At 38.2% G+C, this 16,341-nt stretch overlaps 1 protein-coding gene across 1 annotated transcript in view; it reads right to left on the bottom strand.

Annotated features, from left to right (window-relative positions):
• Window positions 1–15,590, bottom strand: part of LOC138044005 (uncharacterized) — a 17,914-nt gene extending 2,324 nt beyond the window's left edge. Inside the window, exons 1-19 of the mRNA XM_068890580.1 lie at window positions 15,539–15,590; window positions 10,791–10,996; window positions 10,019–10,099; window positions 8,947–9,025; window positions 8,578–8,657; window positions 7,754–7,845; window positions 7,629–7,678; window positions 6,323–7,200; window positions 4,917–5,039; window positions 4,124–4,204; window positions 3,170–3,227; window positions 2,955–3,037; window positions 2,718–2,809; window positions 2,454–2,485; window positions 2,197–2,343; window positions 1,422–1,535; window positions 1,148–1,265; window positions 452–573; window positions 75–130 (exon numbers count right to left, since the gene is read on the bottom strand). Of these exons, the coding sequence (XP_068746681.1) occupies window positions 75–130; window positions 452–573; window positions 1,148–1,265; window positions 1,422–1,535; window positions 2,197–2,343; window positions 2,454–2,485; window positions 2,718–2,809; window positions 2,955–3,037; window positions 3,170–3,227; window positions 4,124–4,204; window positions 4,917–5,039; window positions 6,323–7,200; window positions 7,629–7,678; window positions 7,754–7,845; window positions 8,578–8,657; window positions 8,947–9,025; window positions 10,019–10,099; window positions 10,791–10,865 (2,361 nt within the window). The 5' untranslated portion in view covers window positions 10,866–10,996; window positions 15,539–15,590. The remainder of the gene's footprint in view (window positions 1–74; window positions 131–451; window positions 574–1,147; window positions 1,266–1,421; window positions 1,536–2,196; window positions 2,344–2,453; window positions 2,486–2,717; window positions 2,810–2,954; window positions 3,038–3,169; window positions 3,228–4,123; window positions 4,205–4,916; window positions 5,040–6,322; window positions 7,201–7,628; window positions 7,679–7,753; window positions 7,846–8,577; window positions 8,658–8,946; window positions 9,026–10,018; window positions 10,100–10,790; window positions 10,997–15,538) is intronic.
• Between the last annotated feature and the right edge of the window lie 751 nt (window positions 15,591–16,341).

Here is a 16,341-nt window from a genome sequence, read left to right as displayed (position 1 = left end):
CCCATGAATAGTGGCCTTTTACGCTAAGAAAACTACTTTAAGACTGGAGTGACTTTTTAAAATTTAAATCGTACCTTGCTTCGCCTAGTAGGAGGTGTTCGTTTAATTCCTTTGCCATCTTCTTCAGAATCTGCCAAACAGAAATAAAGATGATAAAGGCAACTTAGTTAATGAAATAAAGTCACAGTTTTGAAAAAGTGCATCAAAATATGGGACATAAAGCAGCTCACTCTTCGTTGCTTTCTTGGCTGAGCAAATAAGAAACGAGCTCAAATCAATCGTAACTTTTTCGTGTAATTTTCCGCGATAAGGGCGTTACCATCAATTGCTTTTCAATCTGATTGTGATTGGCGCGTAATGATGTAACCTGCAGTTGTGATATGCTGTGTAATTACTTTGGTCTTAATTTAGTTTCATGTAGCTTTCAAAGTGAAAAGCAAACTTGACCTACCTCCGTCGAAAGAAACAATTTCTAACTCGTCTAATTTTCCCTTTGCCGAGAGCGTAGAGTCAGTGGAATCGGCAACCTTCTTCAGGAACATGGCGGGAGCCCAGCCTTCATCGCCTTGGAATCTACAAAATGAAGAGTTCGCTCAGTTTTAGAATGCAAACATTTATGAGAGCTTAGCAACATGGACGGAAAACCTGAAACTACAACTTAATCATAAATCCGTGACGTTGTTAAGCGCACTTAAGGATTGGATTCGCCAATTTGTTAATCATTACGTTTTATATTTAACTTAAGTTGTAAATTAGTTTTCTGGCGGCTTCAGTGAAAGTGGACAACGTTGCCAAAGGGGAGGTTTTTTTAAGTCAATGAAGCGACTTGTTCAGTTGTAAAGAAGAAACATGAGAAAAAACATCATCCAGGCTCAGTTGAAGTGAACTCGAACTCATGCCCGCTCAATTGGGCTCCCCCTGCTGTGACTTCTGAACTATCAAGCCTCCTCAGTGAGGTCTGGTTACTTGCAAGTTTGAATTGTATCCTGTGATAGATGAATATGTTTTGTTGTTGTCTTTTTTTACTCTCACAATTAGGCGAGCAAGGGTCAATAAGTTCAGTCTATGTACAATGTCCCTACTTAGAGCCACAGGGCTAGAAGATATGACACTTAAATAAAGTTCATTCTATTTCAAATTTCAGTACCTCACGAGCCACCATCCATCCAAGGTCTTCTCCACAACTTTAAGCATGACTCCAACATCGAACGACAACTCGTCTTCAGACTGGGCCTTATAGCTCTGAATGGACTCGTACACCTCCTCTGTTAGACAAAAAATGATGTATTAATATATTAACTATGTGTCCACGGTCTTGTTTCCTGATTCCCGACCCGTTGGAGTAGACCAGTCACTTTAGCGAATTATGTTACTCTCTCTGTAACTTTGCAAACATTCAGGCATGGAATACGTCATGTTACCTTGTCCGGGTGGAAAGGTTTTTGAGGTCGTGATCTCTGATCCATCATCCACAGGTTCAAGATGCGAGGCTGGAGCCCACCCTAATTCTCCTTCATGGTCGACCAACCACCAACCTTAAAATTAAAACAAAACAATACCTATACATATCTGCTTTTATTAAAAACTGAACTACGGATATCAGATTTCCAGCATTTTCATTGGCTCGCCGGATACAGGCTATCAGTTCATATACCTGCTGTACCTAATATGGTCAACGAACGCGTCAGCAATAAAGCGAGCTGTAAACATTTTTGCAGCTCTGAAAAAAATGGCCGACAAAAGCCGTTTTGGACCGGAATTGACCGAGGCGGAAATCGATGCTTTAGTCGACAATTCCGTATGGAAGAGTTGTTGATCCTGGAGTTCTTAATAAAACAAATACTCGGGCTTGCTGGATGTAAAATGATTATAGTTATCCATCACTTCATATCCAGCGCGCCCTCGTAGAATAATTGTCAATTATTTCGTATATACTCTTCATATTCGACTGGAGGCAGTTATTTTGAAAATCAATATGGTTCAGTGCTGTTTTGTGAAATCACCTTAAACGTCTTAAGGAAATGGGGAGAGCTTGAAGAGGATGTAGGGAAATGAACGGGTGGAAACGAGAGAAAATACGGCGGAGGGAGGAGAAGTGGGAAAAAATGAAAGTCGTCAGAAAGATATCTTGCCTAAGGAATGGAGAATAACCTTCGTGCCCACGTGGACTCCCACATCGTTAAATCCAATCCTTACCATAGTCATTTCGTTCTATGACATCAACCGTATCCCCGGCTGTCAATGAGATATCGTTCTTGTTTTTCTTTTTGTAGTCAGCAACCACAATGTATTGTTCAAATACAACCGGTCCAGAAATTTGCACGTCGTCATTTTCGTCGTTATCTGAAATAAAAGTTATAGATTTCGTTTATAGTTAGTTCTGGGTGTAATTCATGAGCACTTTTAAAATGGAATGCCCGTCGTCATAGTACACATTTCGTACAGTTACTTACTTTCAGAGGTCTTGGCGTCCTTTTTGTCACTCCTAATAACAAATGAAGAAACGGTGGGAAAGTTAGGCAAAAGAGCTTGGGCGTGTCAAGTATAAAAGAAAAACAAGTTTATAAAGGATAATCTCCAAGCTTGAAACGCTGAATGCCACAATTTCTACTAGTTCTGATTTGCATGAAAGATTCTGCTTTCTTCCAGGAAGATACAGGTCGAAGGAAAAATGCATGATTGAAATAAACCGCACATCAATTTCAGTGTACACTTACTGTCCGTGGGGAAGCAAATCGCTTGATCGCGTCTTGCAAAAGGTCATAACAGCGTTACTTTTTGAGATATTATCGGGAGCATTGATGAGTTCCTAGAGAAAGAAAGAAATTACATCTTTCAGCCGATTGAGGACCTAACCATTGCTAGAGAAATTACATAACCACAGCAGGATGGTGACTTGTCAGCATTTTTTTGGAACGATCGATGACTATGCGAAAACTACAATATTGACTCACATGACAAAATTGGTTCATAAATTGTCTCCTCTTGCAAGTTCCATCTTTGAAGCAGAAACGACAATTTTCCGAGAATTTCTTTCCTGAAAACATGAACAAAATATTTATTGTCAACTTAACTGGAAATAGATAATCTTTTCCTTCAAGATTCCGTGCCTTATCTTTAAGCTCTCAGTGTCATGATGCTCCTTTGAATGGAACCTCTTTCTGCTTACCTTTTAAAACGGGAATTTCTTTTCCAATAGCTGTTGGGAACTCTTTTCTCAGATTTTCCTAAAGAAAACATTAAAATTTAGAAACTAATGATTGTCCTTTTCGTGAAGTCACCATGTACATTTCTAACGATTATTCTGATCTCCATCTTGATTTAACGAAGTGATGAATACAGCCAAATCTTAAAGTACACACCTGTAGCATACTCTGTGGAAACATTGTGCAAAATTATTCCTTAAAGATACCTGTAAGTCCACTCGTAGGACAACCTCTACGGAATACAACCCGAAACCAAGATATCCATATAGCTCAGTTTCTCGTTGTAAGAACCATGAGAGGTTGTGAGTGAGCGGAATCAACGGATGTTTGCATGTCAATGGAGTTTTTTCCCTTCTTGAACATGAGGTATTGACGAAGAAAAGAAAATATTCCAGCGAAAATATATCATTTGAAAGACTTGTGATTTCGGATGTTTCGTACGTGATACATCACTGAGCTACTTAATTAAACAGTTTTGTAATGTTTGTCGGTGCACTTGAAACGGCCCAAATAAACTTCCTATGTTTTATTATCATTTTTTAACTTTGTATATTTATTGTTGTCTCTGTTTTAGCAGATTAGTTTATGCTTTCTTCATGAAAAAGGCCTCCTCACGTGACTACTTTTTCCGATTACATAACATGTTACACGTGATAATGCCATTTTGGTGGTAGATTAGAGAAACCATGACACAACACATCTCAAAGTGAATTCCACGCACACTTTGCATTATGTTGAATATTGGACCACAAACTGGAGTATGTTTATGGATAATTGGCAAAAGAGGCGGCAATATTCTTAATGGCTCATTCGGTGTGACTTTTGTGGCACAGAATGTTATCAGAGGATGATATTTATGAAATCAATAACCGTGGGGTACATTTTTATCGCCGGACAACTTTGTTCTTAACTCTTACCTGAAGGTAAAAGAAATCACTGCACTGCCTGTAAACTATATTGATAGTTCCATCAGACCAAACCACTTTAAGAATGTAGACCTAAAAAGAGGATCGTTGGAACAAGTTCAGAAAGGGTTTCCTTCCTATTATTACGGACAGTAAGTACTATTAATTGACGTAGGTTGCTTCCTCTTGCAGGTTAAAGGCAGTAACCCAAAGAAGATTCAGTCTTACGGAAAAATCTAGAGCGAGGTTAAATCAAGTTCAGCGACTAAATAATACAAAGACCAGTTCCAACTTCCTTTTGTATCGTGCGAAATGCCTCACATGTGAGCAAGTTGCCCGGTACATTGTACACAAAGCGTTCCTAAAAGTTTAAATACAATTTTGAAGCAGTTATTTCCTCTGACATTTTGCCTTTAAGCAGTTTAAAGTCTCTTTTATCTGAACTTTGATATGTTTTCTCCATTTATTTTTCATACAAGATACTTCGAACAAAATATGTTTTTACAAAATACCGTTGGACCCAATATATAAAAAAAGCAGTTCCCCTAGAAAGACTTGCGATATTATCCTAGTTTATTCCCAGCTAATCAGTTGTTTAAAATTCGTGATGTCCTCAGTGGATAGATTATTCTTAAGGTAGTGATGATCTGTGCCTGGCAATTTGCGTTTAATCCTAGCTAAACCAGGTTATATTTGACCGCACTCTTTCAAATGTCTTTGAACACATAACTAATAATGAATAAAGAAAAATACATTTATGGCAAACTTAATATCTGTTATCACGGCACATCGTTATAATACTTACATAATTCTTATCTGGGTTCTTTCGTTTCTGGATTCCCTCAACTGTAAGGAATTTGACTCGCCTGTTCATTTCGCTTGATATCTTCCGAACTCCTTTTCGACCGTTTAGAGTCAGCGACTGTGCCTACAGGAAGAGGACATTGGTTTTATACAGTGCCATTTACAATTCTTTACGACATACCACTGTTGCCAGCCAGGAAATGACGTCAAGGATACGTTAATACCTCTCAATCTCCGCGGCCATAACAAAGGAGACTGTTTGGGGTGCTATGACAACCACTGCTGATAATAAACTGTGCATTGTCGCTCAAGGATTAAATTTCGAATGACCGTTTGATTTTTACATTTAGTTATTTTTAATTGCCAATTCAATTGTCTTGCACCCACCTTTGAAGAGCCCTGATCTGTACCAAACAATGTGCTGTCATTTACCTAATGACGAACACCATTTTTGTAGCATGCTGTTTGGGAGAACCGGTGCCAAAACACAACTTGATGACGCTTTATCGATTTATTTTTAGAACCTCCTCATCCACAAATGTCTTTATTTGGCTTAAAAGACGATATCTTGCTTACCACGTGTAGTATGATCATGTCTGCACGTTATTTGAATGTTCGCTTTCATGGGCGTACCGATATTCATTCTTAATAGCACGCACAGTGAACCACACGTCTTGTGCCAAGTCATTATGATTTTGAGGTCTATCAGTTTCCTTCCGATAAACGTAGCAACCTTTTTGGCTTCGTGATTTGATTTGGTCAGTTTTATTTTATGTTTTGAAATACATACATTGACAAGCCATCGAACATTGAAATCCTTAGCAGTTCTTACACAGTCATCAAAGTCAAGTACTGGACTTTTCTTGATCATTTTATGTTTCCTTTTTTATATGTATATTTATCATTGAACATCAATATATGTTCGCTGCCTCTTAAAGCCGGGTCCAAAAGTGAGAATCAAATTCTACAAAAGCCATCATCCTTGGAAATTACATGATTACAAAATTTTAATTGTAATTCCAAGGCGATACAAAGTCATTATGTCAGTGGAATTCTCTGGTTTCGTGTATTGAACGGTGAAATCTAAACGACTAAGACCGACCAAAAATTCACATAAGAAGTCGCATACTTAAAAATAGTGAAATTAAGATGACAGACAACCAAAACAGGAACAGTGAAAACAGCTAAGTTGAAAAATTTTCCCTCACTTACGTAAAAGAGTGTTTCTTTTGGAAATCGTAATTGGAGTGGTTGCAACGCAGTTTTAGATCCGTTTCAGCTGTTTATGTATCCTGGTTTCCGGTAATTCTTACTGAATTTTAGAGGCGCGAAAATAGGGTATCAAAAAATACTTAAACAATATCAACAAGACAACTGAGAAAGACGTAATATTTCAGTATTTTGTACCTTTTGTTTTTCTTGCACATTTTGTTCTTCAGAAGCTGTTTTTTCCTTGCTTTCCAAACTCTGAAGTTGACTTGCCATCTCAGGCGATGAAGGCCTCGAGGACTGAACGGGCATCAGAAAGGCACTGGGTGCCCATCCTTCACTGAACTCATTTTTGATATACCACCATCCGCTGTTCTCTTTCTGCAAAACATCACATTCCTCGCCTTCTTCAAGTGACGCTTCTCCCTTTTCCTCTCCGCGAAATGAAGAAACAGCGACATACTTCGTCTTGTTAGGGCTTCGCCTTCCATTTTGGAGTGATATCTTTCTGACCCGTGATTCCTTCCTCCCGGAGCCTGCGGAGTCACCATCCCTGGGGTTTTCAGGCGGGGGACTTTCCTTACTTCTTGACAGCAGCTGTGTTGACTGTCGTGGAGACCTTGGTGAGGCAACAGGACTTTCCTCTGTCATTTTCATCTTGTCAAGCTCGTCGCCAATCGCAAAACTGTCACTGACTGGTCTCACTTTCAAACCTGGTCTGGGAGAAGAGACAGGAGTGGTTGCAGGGCTTTGAAGGCGTTCTGTACCTTGAAATTTTGCAATAACGTCTTTATTTTCTTCGAACATCTCTGAAAGATTTGCAGCAACTGAGAATGGTCTTCTTCTCAAACCAGGCCTCGGAGACCTGCTTCCCAAATCTGCATCCGTTGAGGATACTATTCTTCTTCCTGGTATCGGTGAAATCGTTTGGGCTGGATTTGTTTCCTTTAACCTCCTGTATATCTCTTCCTTTGTTTCATCATTCAACTTCTCGGGCATCCACGATAAACTCTGTTGATCGAACGCCTTGCGATTTGGTACTGGGCTAAACGTTGAAGGTCTGGGTGAATCGCGACCTGTCGTGATAGAAAGAATAACTATTTATAGAGAAGAAAGATTCTAGCTTAATTTTCGTTCATAATACGATGTGGTCCTACCCGAATTGCGCAACAGTATTTTATAAATCCATACTCTTCTTCTTGGCTAACTCGGTAGCAGCAGAAACTGGTCGGAAATAAGTTCATGTTCGTTTCGAGTGTATACGGTTAACGAGGTTTAAGGGGCTCAGGTGCATCAGGTCAAGCACACAGTGCTAACCAAAACATAAATCATGTAATCTATGAATAAGTAAATGATTAAACAAAATTGTGGTAGCTGATTCATTTTTGGAAGCTACATAGCTAAGTACTTCTTGCTTTCTTAAGGAAAAATTAATTTAAAAAACATCAGGCGCCGTCTTCAGTTTTATAAATTTGCAAGAGTAGTCATGCAATATTAAACATACCACTTTCCGACATTTTGTTGATCTTTTTAAGTTCTTCTTCATCTTCAAACCTACAAAACCAAAATAGGTTATTTTCTCCTGACAAAAGTGATATGATAAAATTCGGAAAAAGAAAATAGCCTCACCGGTCAGCGTTTCCTCTTTGGCCCACGAAGGCACCAAAGAATGCCATTACAGTTTCTGATTCGGTGACTACTGGAGGAAGGGTGAAAAGTTCCTATAGAGGAATGGATAAGTTCGTTGGTGGATGTGTGCTGCTTTAGAATTCATCTTTTCTTAACGATTTTAGTGTCGGAAACCTGATTCTCCCAGGTAATTCATCTTTCTTACTTTAGACTGCGTTCACGCAAGACCGAATCATTTTGCCCGCGTTTGAACCCTGGTGATGCCCGCGTTTTAGAAATGCGAAGAAGTTCATACCTGATGACTGAGCCTCAGTGCGACCCTGGATCGAAAAATACTTACAAGAATCAACATCGTAAACATCTCGCGAGGCCAGGTAGTTTCCGATCATGATTTTGAAACACAACTTCAAGATGGCGGACAGTGGCGAGACGGTTTCTTGGGTGACTGGGAAAACGCAAAATTGTGGCTTTGTAGGGAGGAAAACACTCATCGGGCATTGGGTAAAAGACATATATATCCAAAGCTAGCTCGCACCATGAGTCGAAAGAAAAAACATTTGGGAGGGCATAGCCACATAATTTCAAGAAAGGAGCCACAAGCGACGCGGCCATACCAATCACCGACTCAAATGTTAACATGACCTCTGGTATGAACGCTTAGTTGTAAACAAGTTTGCGAACTCGGAAAGTGTTTACAATAACTTTATTAAAGTGTGAACGCAGCCACCTAACAAAAAAATGCTTTGAAGGCCTAAACAGGGGTCATGAAGTAGTAGTGGGGAAGGGAAAAGGAATAAAACTTGTTAAAGTGCAATTAGTTCTACCTTAATAAATTCATCCAATCTGCCCATCCTTTTTAAATCACTCTCTTTGGAACGCATCCGGGAAAGAGTTGAGTTAAGATCTGCAAACATTAAAGATGAACAAGGAAAAAAAGGGTAAATCAATTATAATGATTTAGGGTTACCATAGTGCAAATCAACTATGGACGGCTACAAAAGGGGGTGACACCAAGGGGTGCAAAATACATGATTCGAATCTCACTGAATGATAAGCGGCCACAAAGTCGAAACCCCAAGATCAACCCACAAATAAAAAGGCACCTACATTGCACTTGCACTCTCAGAGACTTTGAAAGGAGACATTAAAATCTACTTACTATGTTTAAGAATAGAAAAGCCAAAATGACAAACCTGGTAAACTGGACAAAAGTGTTTTCGCCGTTTTCTTTGAGTATCCCGCCTTTTTCTTGAGTAACTCATGAACTGTTCCCTGCCGGAAATTAATATGAAAAGTGTAAAGATGGCTATTTGCACAGTGATCAAAATCGGACTGTTGGTGAATATTCGCAGAAGCTGCGGGGGAAAAAAACAAGTACTAGAACCATTACATCATTCTAGCTTTGGAAACCTTAAATTAATCACATGGCGCCTCTCCGGAAAGCCTGAGAAAGCAGATGTTTTGTCTCTTCCTCGATCGAAATGACCAAATCTATCTGATGCCGGCAACCATAGTACTCAATACCTTCAAAATTTAATTCCATTGATTATATTATGAACTAAAAATAGTGGAAATATAATTATTACTTAATTCTTTTAATTGATTTCCTGTTTAGTCTCCTGCCACTGGGGCTTGACAATCTGCGAGTTAGCGAGTCATGCAAATTTCGCATTAAATTCAAATAGCGCTGATAAACTGTTATTAAGTCTAAGCACCCGTTTTATTGTTTTAGCTTACAATAACTGTGTGATTTGCATGTTGACTCGCCATCTTGGCTAGCATGACTCGCAACCATGGCTCGCATGCCTCGCTGGCTCGCACATGCATTGTCCAAACTCCCACTGTCACTCCAGAGCAAATGTGTTTTTGTTGACAAAATTTGTTTTGGTCTCTGATAAATAACCTTGTGACGCACATGCCAGTCCTGAAAAAAAATGTTCCACAAGGCAATCACTGTTGTTTTCCTAAACTTGCTTTTCAAGAGCTGTTTCTCAAATACTAGGTTTGGGAAAAATCATTATATAAGTGAGAAAAATACCTTGAACCCTCGGTATTTATCTATTTATTTACTGAAGTGAGTTGAACGAGGGATATTTAAAACTAAGACTAAAAGAAATTCGAGAAATTGATAACTTTGGATTGTTTACTGTGCAAAAAGACGATCAATATCATTAAGTCTGTGTTGAACTTTGCACATCATGTCGCATAAACAAACTCCCATCTGTGATCTAACAAAAGGAGAAAAATCGGCTTTATTAAACTTACCTGCAAATCAACAAACTCTTCGTATGTCTTCCGAAGGACAGACCTAGTTCCGTCTGAATACACAACATTGATTTTGTATGCCTGCGGAAAGTGGATTTGAAAAATCATTCAAGTGCACTTCCAAGTCGGGTAAAGCTCTAGTACTGCATAACTAGAATCGGAACTAACGGTGAAACTGTAGGCGATGTGATTGTGTAACCTTTAAGTAGCTTCGATTTGGCACTTCTTTGAAATCTTAGCGCTAAAAAGCAAGGCCGTTGAAAGAATTTTAAATGAGGTACGTTTTCTAGTTCAGTAGTTCCCGCAAATTCGAGGAGAATCGATATAATTCCTCTTATGACTCCTAATTTCGAGTTTTCCATTCTCAGATCTAAAGTTTGAATAGGCCTAAGCTGAACAGGGTGAAACAAAGGAATCTTTTGGCCACTTTTGATAGGAAATAATCTCTTCTTTGGCTATTGGTTAGCGTGTTGCCTCAGGAAACTGAACACGCATTTAGACGTAACAGAAAGCCGCTAATTATTGCAGAATCCCTTCGAGGCGCAAGTTTTAAGTTATCAACACTCGCCGGTTCTGTTCTCAACATCATCGAATATTTTAACGGTAAAAAGGAACGTTTTGTTGGATGTGTAACGGGTAATTAAAAATCAATACCTCATGCGAATTGCGAAACACTTAAATGATAACAGCCCTTTGGAATTGAGTGGGGACAAAATGATCAATTCGACATTTTTTCGGATTGGGCGCTTAATTTTTGAAGATTTTATCTCACCTCAGGGACTTTCTCATCGGATGCAGTTAATGTTCCCGTCACACAGGCTGTTAGTACTGTCTTGTGCCCCTCCATTGCCGTTTAGTGATTACTCTCCCTGTAACACGCACTTCGAATGCTCTTATACAATGGTCTTGGATGCACTTGCGTGGGTAGGGACCGTATTTGCGTCACGGAATTGCAGTAATCATCAATATCACTGATTCCTGTTTCGAAACATTTGTATCATTACACGGCTGAATAAGGGAGACAGTGCTTACATTTAAAATATGAATTATTGGCTTTAATCATTTGAAAAAAGGTTTCGGTATTATTGGAAACGTGGCTATACCAAGATGTTGTAAATACTGGATAGTTTCTCATAAAATGATAATGCATTGCAAATCATTGACGTTTCAGCGCTTCCTTTTGTCTTGATTTGCCCTTTTTTTTTTCTTAGAAAGATATTTTTAAACGGAATAGTATTTAACGTCCTGTCTGTCTGGCAATCTTCCAAGATAAAGGTGGGCCTATAGTTTCACTTATGTTCCTCTGACGAAAGAGGGGACATTTTTACCTAAAAAGAAATGTTAAGCTGGAATTCTTTACAGCTATGGACCATGAAACCCTTTTCTGTCGTGAAATGATAATGATATGTTAATGGTTTTATTGAAGTGTCCAAGGACGACGCCTTACCAATTTACGTAACACAAAAATCAAGAAGACGCAACATCCGTAGAGTGCACGCGCGGATGTCTTCTCAGTTTAACACCACTTTAAAAAAAGATTTAGGGATCGATGTTGACGGTTATTGTGATCAATGAGTGCGCTTAATCATGCAAAGGTCCTCTGAAATAAAACGTATTGCCCGTTCTGCGCATGCGAATTTCTAAGTGGTTTCGTGCCACTTTTCCCATTTTTTGTAGGAGCTTGATTCGCACACTTGACAGCACCGAGGCAAAACGCACGGAATCTAAGACATTTCGGCCGGTTGAGAACGAAATATTGCATTAAACTGAGTCGGTAGGGTCAACTGCTCATACCGATGGTAGACCATGGTCTTTGACGAATACTTAAGGACCACACGAAAGTGACGAACTTGCCGTGTTTACTTTGTGGATTATAAATTAAACACAATTTAATGAATACCAAACGATCAGTAAGTGAATATAGCACAGAGCAATTAAATTTCTTTTCTCAGTATTCGTTGTAAAGGAATTCAAAGCGATCTATACATTCAATGCACGCAACGAGTTAGTTGTCTTTGTTCTTTATAATGCCTGAGTCTTAATGTGTTTGAAAGATTGTCTTTTTATTGCGGTCTATTGTTTCATGATTTTGATTTTGCCAACGCGAAGATTGAACCTGTTAAAAACTACAGTTAGAGAGTCGTTAGAAGTTGGCTGTACAATTCAATCAACTGACATATTTTTTAAGTCATATTAAACGGCACGAATTTTTGATTATCGAAGTGAATCTTTTAACGTCAGAGAGTGCGTCCATGATTTATGCACCAGGTACATATGTAAGGGTATTGTTTATTGATAAACAACAGTGTTTTTATCGCACACAAAAGCTGTTCGGTTCAGACCGTTCAGCCATCACGATTCTTATAGTGAAGGTTTCAGAAGAAGGACTGTTTTATGGAAAGCACACTCAGTGATCTATTTTAGTTTACACTATTTTGGACATCAGCAAGTCATAATATAGCGGGTGTAAAAGCCAAAAATTAAGAAGGAAAAAAAGTCCTCGGTGAGCTCAAGACTCAATATTCTTATCATCAACACTTCAATCGCAGTGTCTTCTTTTCCGAAGTTCATATACATATTTTTTTCAACGTACACACTTTTTCTTGATCACAATCATCTTCGGGCTTACTATGAATTCACAAAATGCCCAGCTCCCAATGAGTCTCTTGGCTCAATTGGTGAAGTAATGCACCAGTACTGCAGAGGTCCTGGGCCCAATCAGGAGCTAACCCTGGCCCAGTACTGTTCCAGCCTGAATTTACCTTTAGTTCCTTTAGTTACTCTAAAATAACATTGATAACCGCGGTAATCTATAGATCTTTCAAAAATTCTTTTTTTCCGCAGTTCATATTCTCATATGAAAGATATATTCATATTTAGAGAGTCCTGTCCAACTCTGAAATTTTCAAGCTTTCTTTCGTTAGGCTGAAGGAACATACATAATTGCGATAACAAACATCCTAAATTTCTTAAAATTGCTTTTCCAATATTCAAGTCACTAACCCCAGAGCTCCAGTAATTATTGGTAGCATTGGTATTATGAAACATTATTCCTTCTATATTTATCACTTGTAATATTAATGTTTATTTAGTATTGGCAGTAGCACAAGTAATACTAATTTTTTGGTGTATTCAGTTTTCTTTAACACCGAGGCTACTTATACTAAGAACCGTGAAAAAGCCCCTTAAATTGGAAATTTTATAAATTTTATAAAGTGACTTATACCATTTATCATCATCATCATTATCATCATCATCATCTCGTTAGGAGGATAAATTAAAAACACGTCCAATGCTTTTTTTTAAGGTGGAAAGTTCTTCAGGAGCCCATTATAAGGTGGTATGATACGTTAAAAATTGAAATTCTTTGGCATAATTTCAAACAGTTTTATCAAGTCTTTACTGGTCTTTACTGATAACACTCAATGACCAAAATTGTTGGATAGTATTAGTGACATCATATGTTGCCATAGCAACAAGGCCACGCCTCAAAAAGCCTTCAATTTACAGCCCGGGGGTGGGGGGAGGGGGCACTTTAGGAATTTCTGGGTGGGGATGTGCCGCTGGGACCCTGGAACTCTTAGCCTATACCAGAGCTAGTTCACCTGAATTTTGCTACTAGAGTAAACTCCCACCGATTTCCGTCTAAATTCCGATTCTTGACAGTTAATAATATCCAGAGGTGTTTCATGATAGCCATTTATTGACACTGTTGAGGCTGAGTTAAATAAAGTTAAACTTTGCCGATTTGATTTTCTTATATTCTTGAGTGGGAATTTCTGGTTTCCTTAGTGTTGATAAAATCTTCAACCGACTGGTCAGTTTCGTGAAAAATGATACCCTATTCTAAACAGCGCAAATACCTATATAGCCCATATATGGCAGTACGCCCCCCCCCCCCCCCCCTTACGGGATTTACAGCTATCGAGGCAACAGCTTTAACTCTGTAAAGAAAAACAATATCATATATGATTATAAAATTTTCGCGGCATATTCTTTATAGATAAATCTGTGCAATGAACCTACATGATGGTCCTAACTAATTCAATTCAGTTTAACTCGCTTTCGACTACGGAATCTTAGTAATCAACCACTTCTACGGCAATCTGGCTTTTCCATTATTTTGTTCAAAATATAGGCGTGATAAAGCAAAGTGATGATTTGAGACAGCCGAAGTAAACTGACAAAGGTCTCAGTAACAGCGAAAAGAATTGTCTACATAATTTACAATTTTGCAGTTCACTCCTGTACAGTCTAACTGCCGCTAGCAATATAATTAACACATTTTTTTTTAGCAAAAATAGCTGACTCACTATATAATATATCATGAATGCATCATTGAAAGGTTTCGTTTGGACCTTGATCACTTATTTCACTGAATTTAATTGAACACACGTGATCAGCCCGTGGTTCTATTTATAATTTCTAAATTCTTTTTTCAATTGATGGTAGCATCCAAAATACTAGTCTCTGTAATATGCACAGTCTAGTCTAGTCTCTGTAAAATTCGTTATCTTATGGTCACCGTGACTCTCCTCGATCAATTTTAAACCATAGGTTACTTTTAATTAAGTACTTCCCAAAAGAGTCGTGTCTAACAAAGAAATTAGAAACTACGTGAACAGTGACGGTGTATTTTTCAAACCGGCACTAAACGCATCTACAGGTGTTCCGCTGTTAAAGAAATTATCAATTTTCTACAGATGTGCCCTGTCCCCATTGCTAACTGAAATTATTTATGAAGTCTATCAAACTGAAAGTCCAGTTTCAAAGATCGTGGGAAAAGATATATTAAACAAAAGAATCGTCCAATGAGTCTTCAATACAATCATTATCATGTATCGTTATGTATGAAAAGTTTGAAATTACCAATACATGTATCGATCCAAGGTACAGACTGTTTATCGGACAATTAATTAAGCAACTCGGAATTTTAATATTTTAAACTGAATTACTTTTCATGTTTCAGTTATCTGGTTTTCTTTTTTAATATCTGCCTAACCCACGTATGCTGAATATAAATGAGAGTACTTTCAGTGGAAAGCTAATTTACAATTGATAAGCCTCGATCAGTAAACGGACACTGACGGAGTTTGTCGAACTGATGTAATTAACCACTTCAACGGCAATCTGCCCTTTCCCTTAGTTTTGTTCAATATCAGAATGCAACAAAATAGAGGTGCGATAAAGCAAGGTGAAGATCTGAGTCAGCCAAAGCAAACTGACAAGGTCTCAACAACTCAGTGACAGCAAAAATTTGTCTACTTAATTTACAATTTTGCCGCCGGTTTACTCATGTACTGCGGTGCAGTCTAACTGCCGCTAACAATCTAACACTAAGCAGAGTGGTGACATGATTGTCCATTGTTTACCGTTTTCAAGAAATCCTGAGCAAATAAAATATATCACTTTTAGCGGCCTTAGTTGAACATGAAAACAAAGAGGGAAAAAAAAGACAAAGAAAACTGAACACAACAAGCAATTAATAAATCTTGTTGCATAAAACAAACAAATACTTACCGGCAAAGAAACGTCTTATACCCGCAACCCCGCTTATCCCCGCGACAAAGGCAGTTGAGAACAACTGCCAACGTCCTTAAATACATCTAGGCTTTGACGTAAAAAAAATTAATTAATTTACTAAGCTGACAACTCGATTGGTCATTTATTTTTCCTCAACACTGAGGCTCATCGTATTGAAAAAAACCTGCGTCATCTCTCAAACTTCTCTAACAATATCCTGCCATTAAAACCACAAGATTTTGTCTCAGTCTTGCAGAAACAATTTATTAATTATGGTATGAAAATTGCTCCATTGAACTTAAAGTATTGCAATTGTATGTGTCATACAAAGATGTGATGTGTATTTGTACGCAGTGGTTATTCTACGTGATGAAAGTCATCTTTTGGATTTTATAAGGAAAAAGGGAGTGACCCTCAAAACTGACAAAGCACAACGGCTTTAAGTGAGGTGCTTTTTCAAAAAGCGAAGACTTTTTTCATTGTAATCTGCATTGTCGTAGAGGGGTAATGAAACTGTTGTTGTTTTAAAAATGACTCATATAACTGAAGACTAGGTAGCTTTGTTCTTTAATTTGTTTGACGTCAGTCTTGAGTAACATGTTATTGCACAAAAAAAATTGTTATCAACATTAAAGAAAATGATCCACCCCAAAGTAATTAAAGCGCTCTACAACCAAAAATATTTTACATCGTGTTATCTCAAACGATTTGGGGTTTGCCACGTGGATAATTCGTCTTGACGCATACTGCAACTTATGCTACTTAACTCGAAGGAATTTACCAGGCGCAGAATCATTGTT

Source organism: Montipora capricornis, chromosome 3, assembly GCF_036669925.1.
Source record: "Montipora capricornis isolate CH-2021 chromosome 3, ASM3666992v2, whole genome shotgun sequence".
Lineage (NCBI taxonomy): Eukaryota > Metazoa > Cnidaria > Anthozoa > Scleractinia > Acroporidae > Montipora > Montipora capricornis.
The sequence above is the reverse complement of the archived record's forward strand: the minus strand, read 5'-3'. Positions and strand labels throughout refer to the sequence as shown.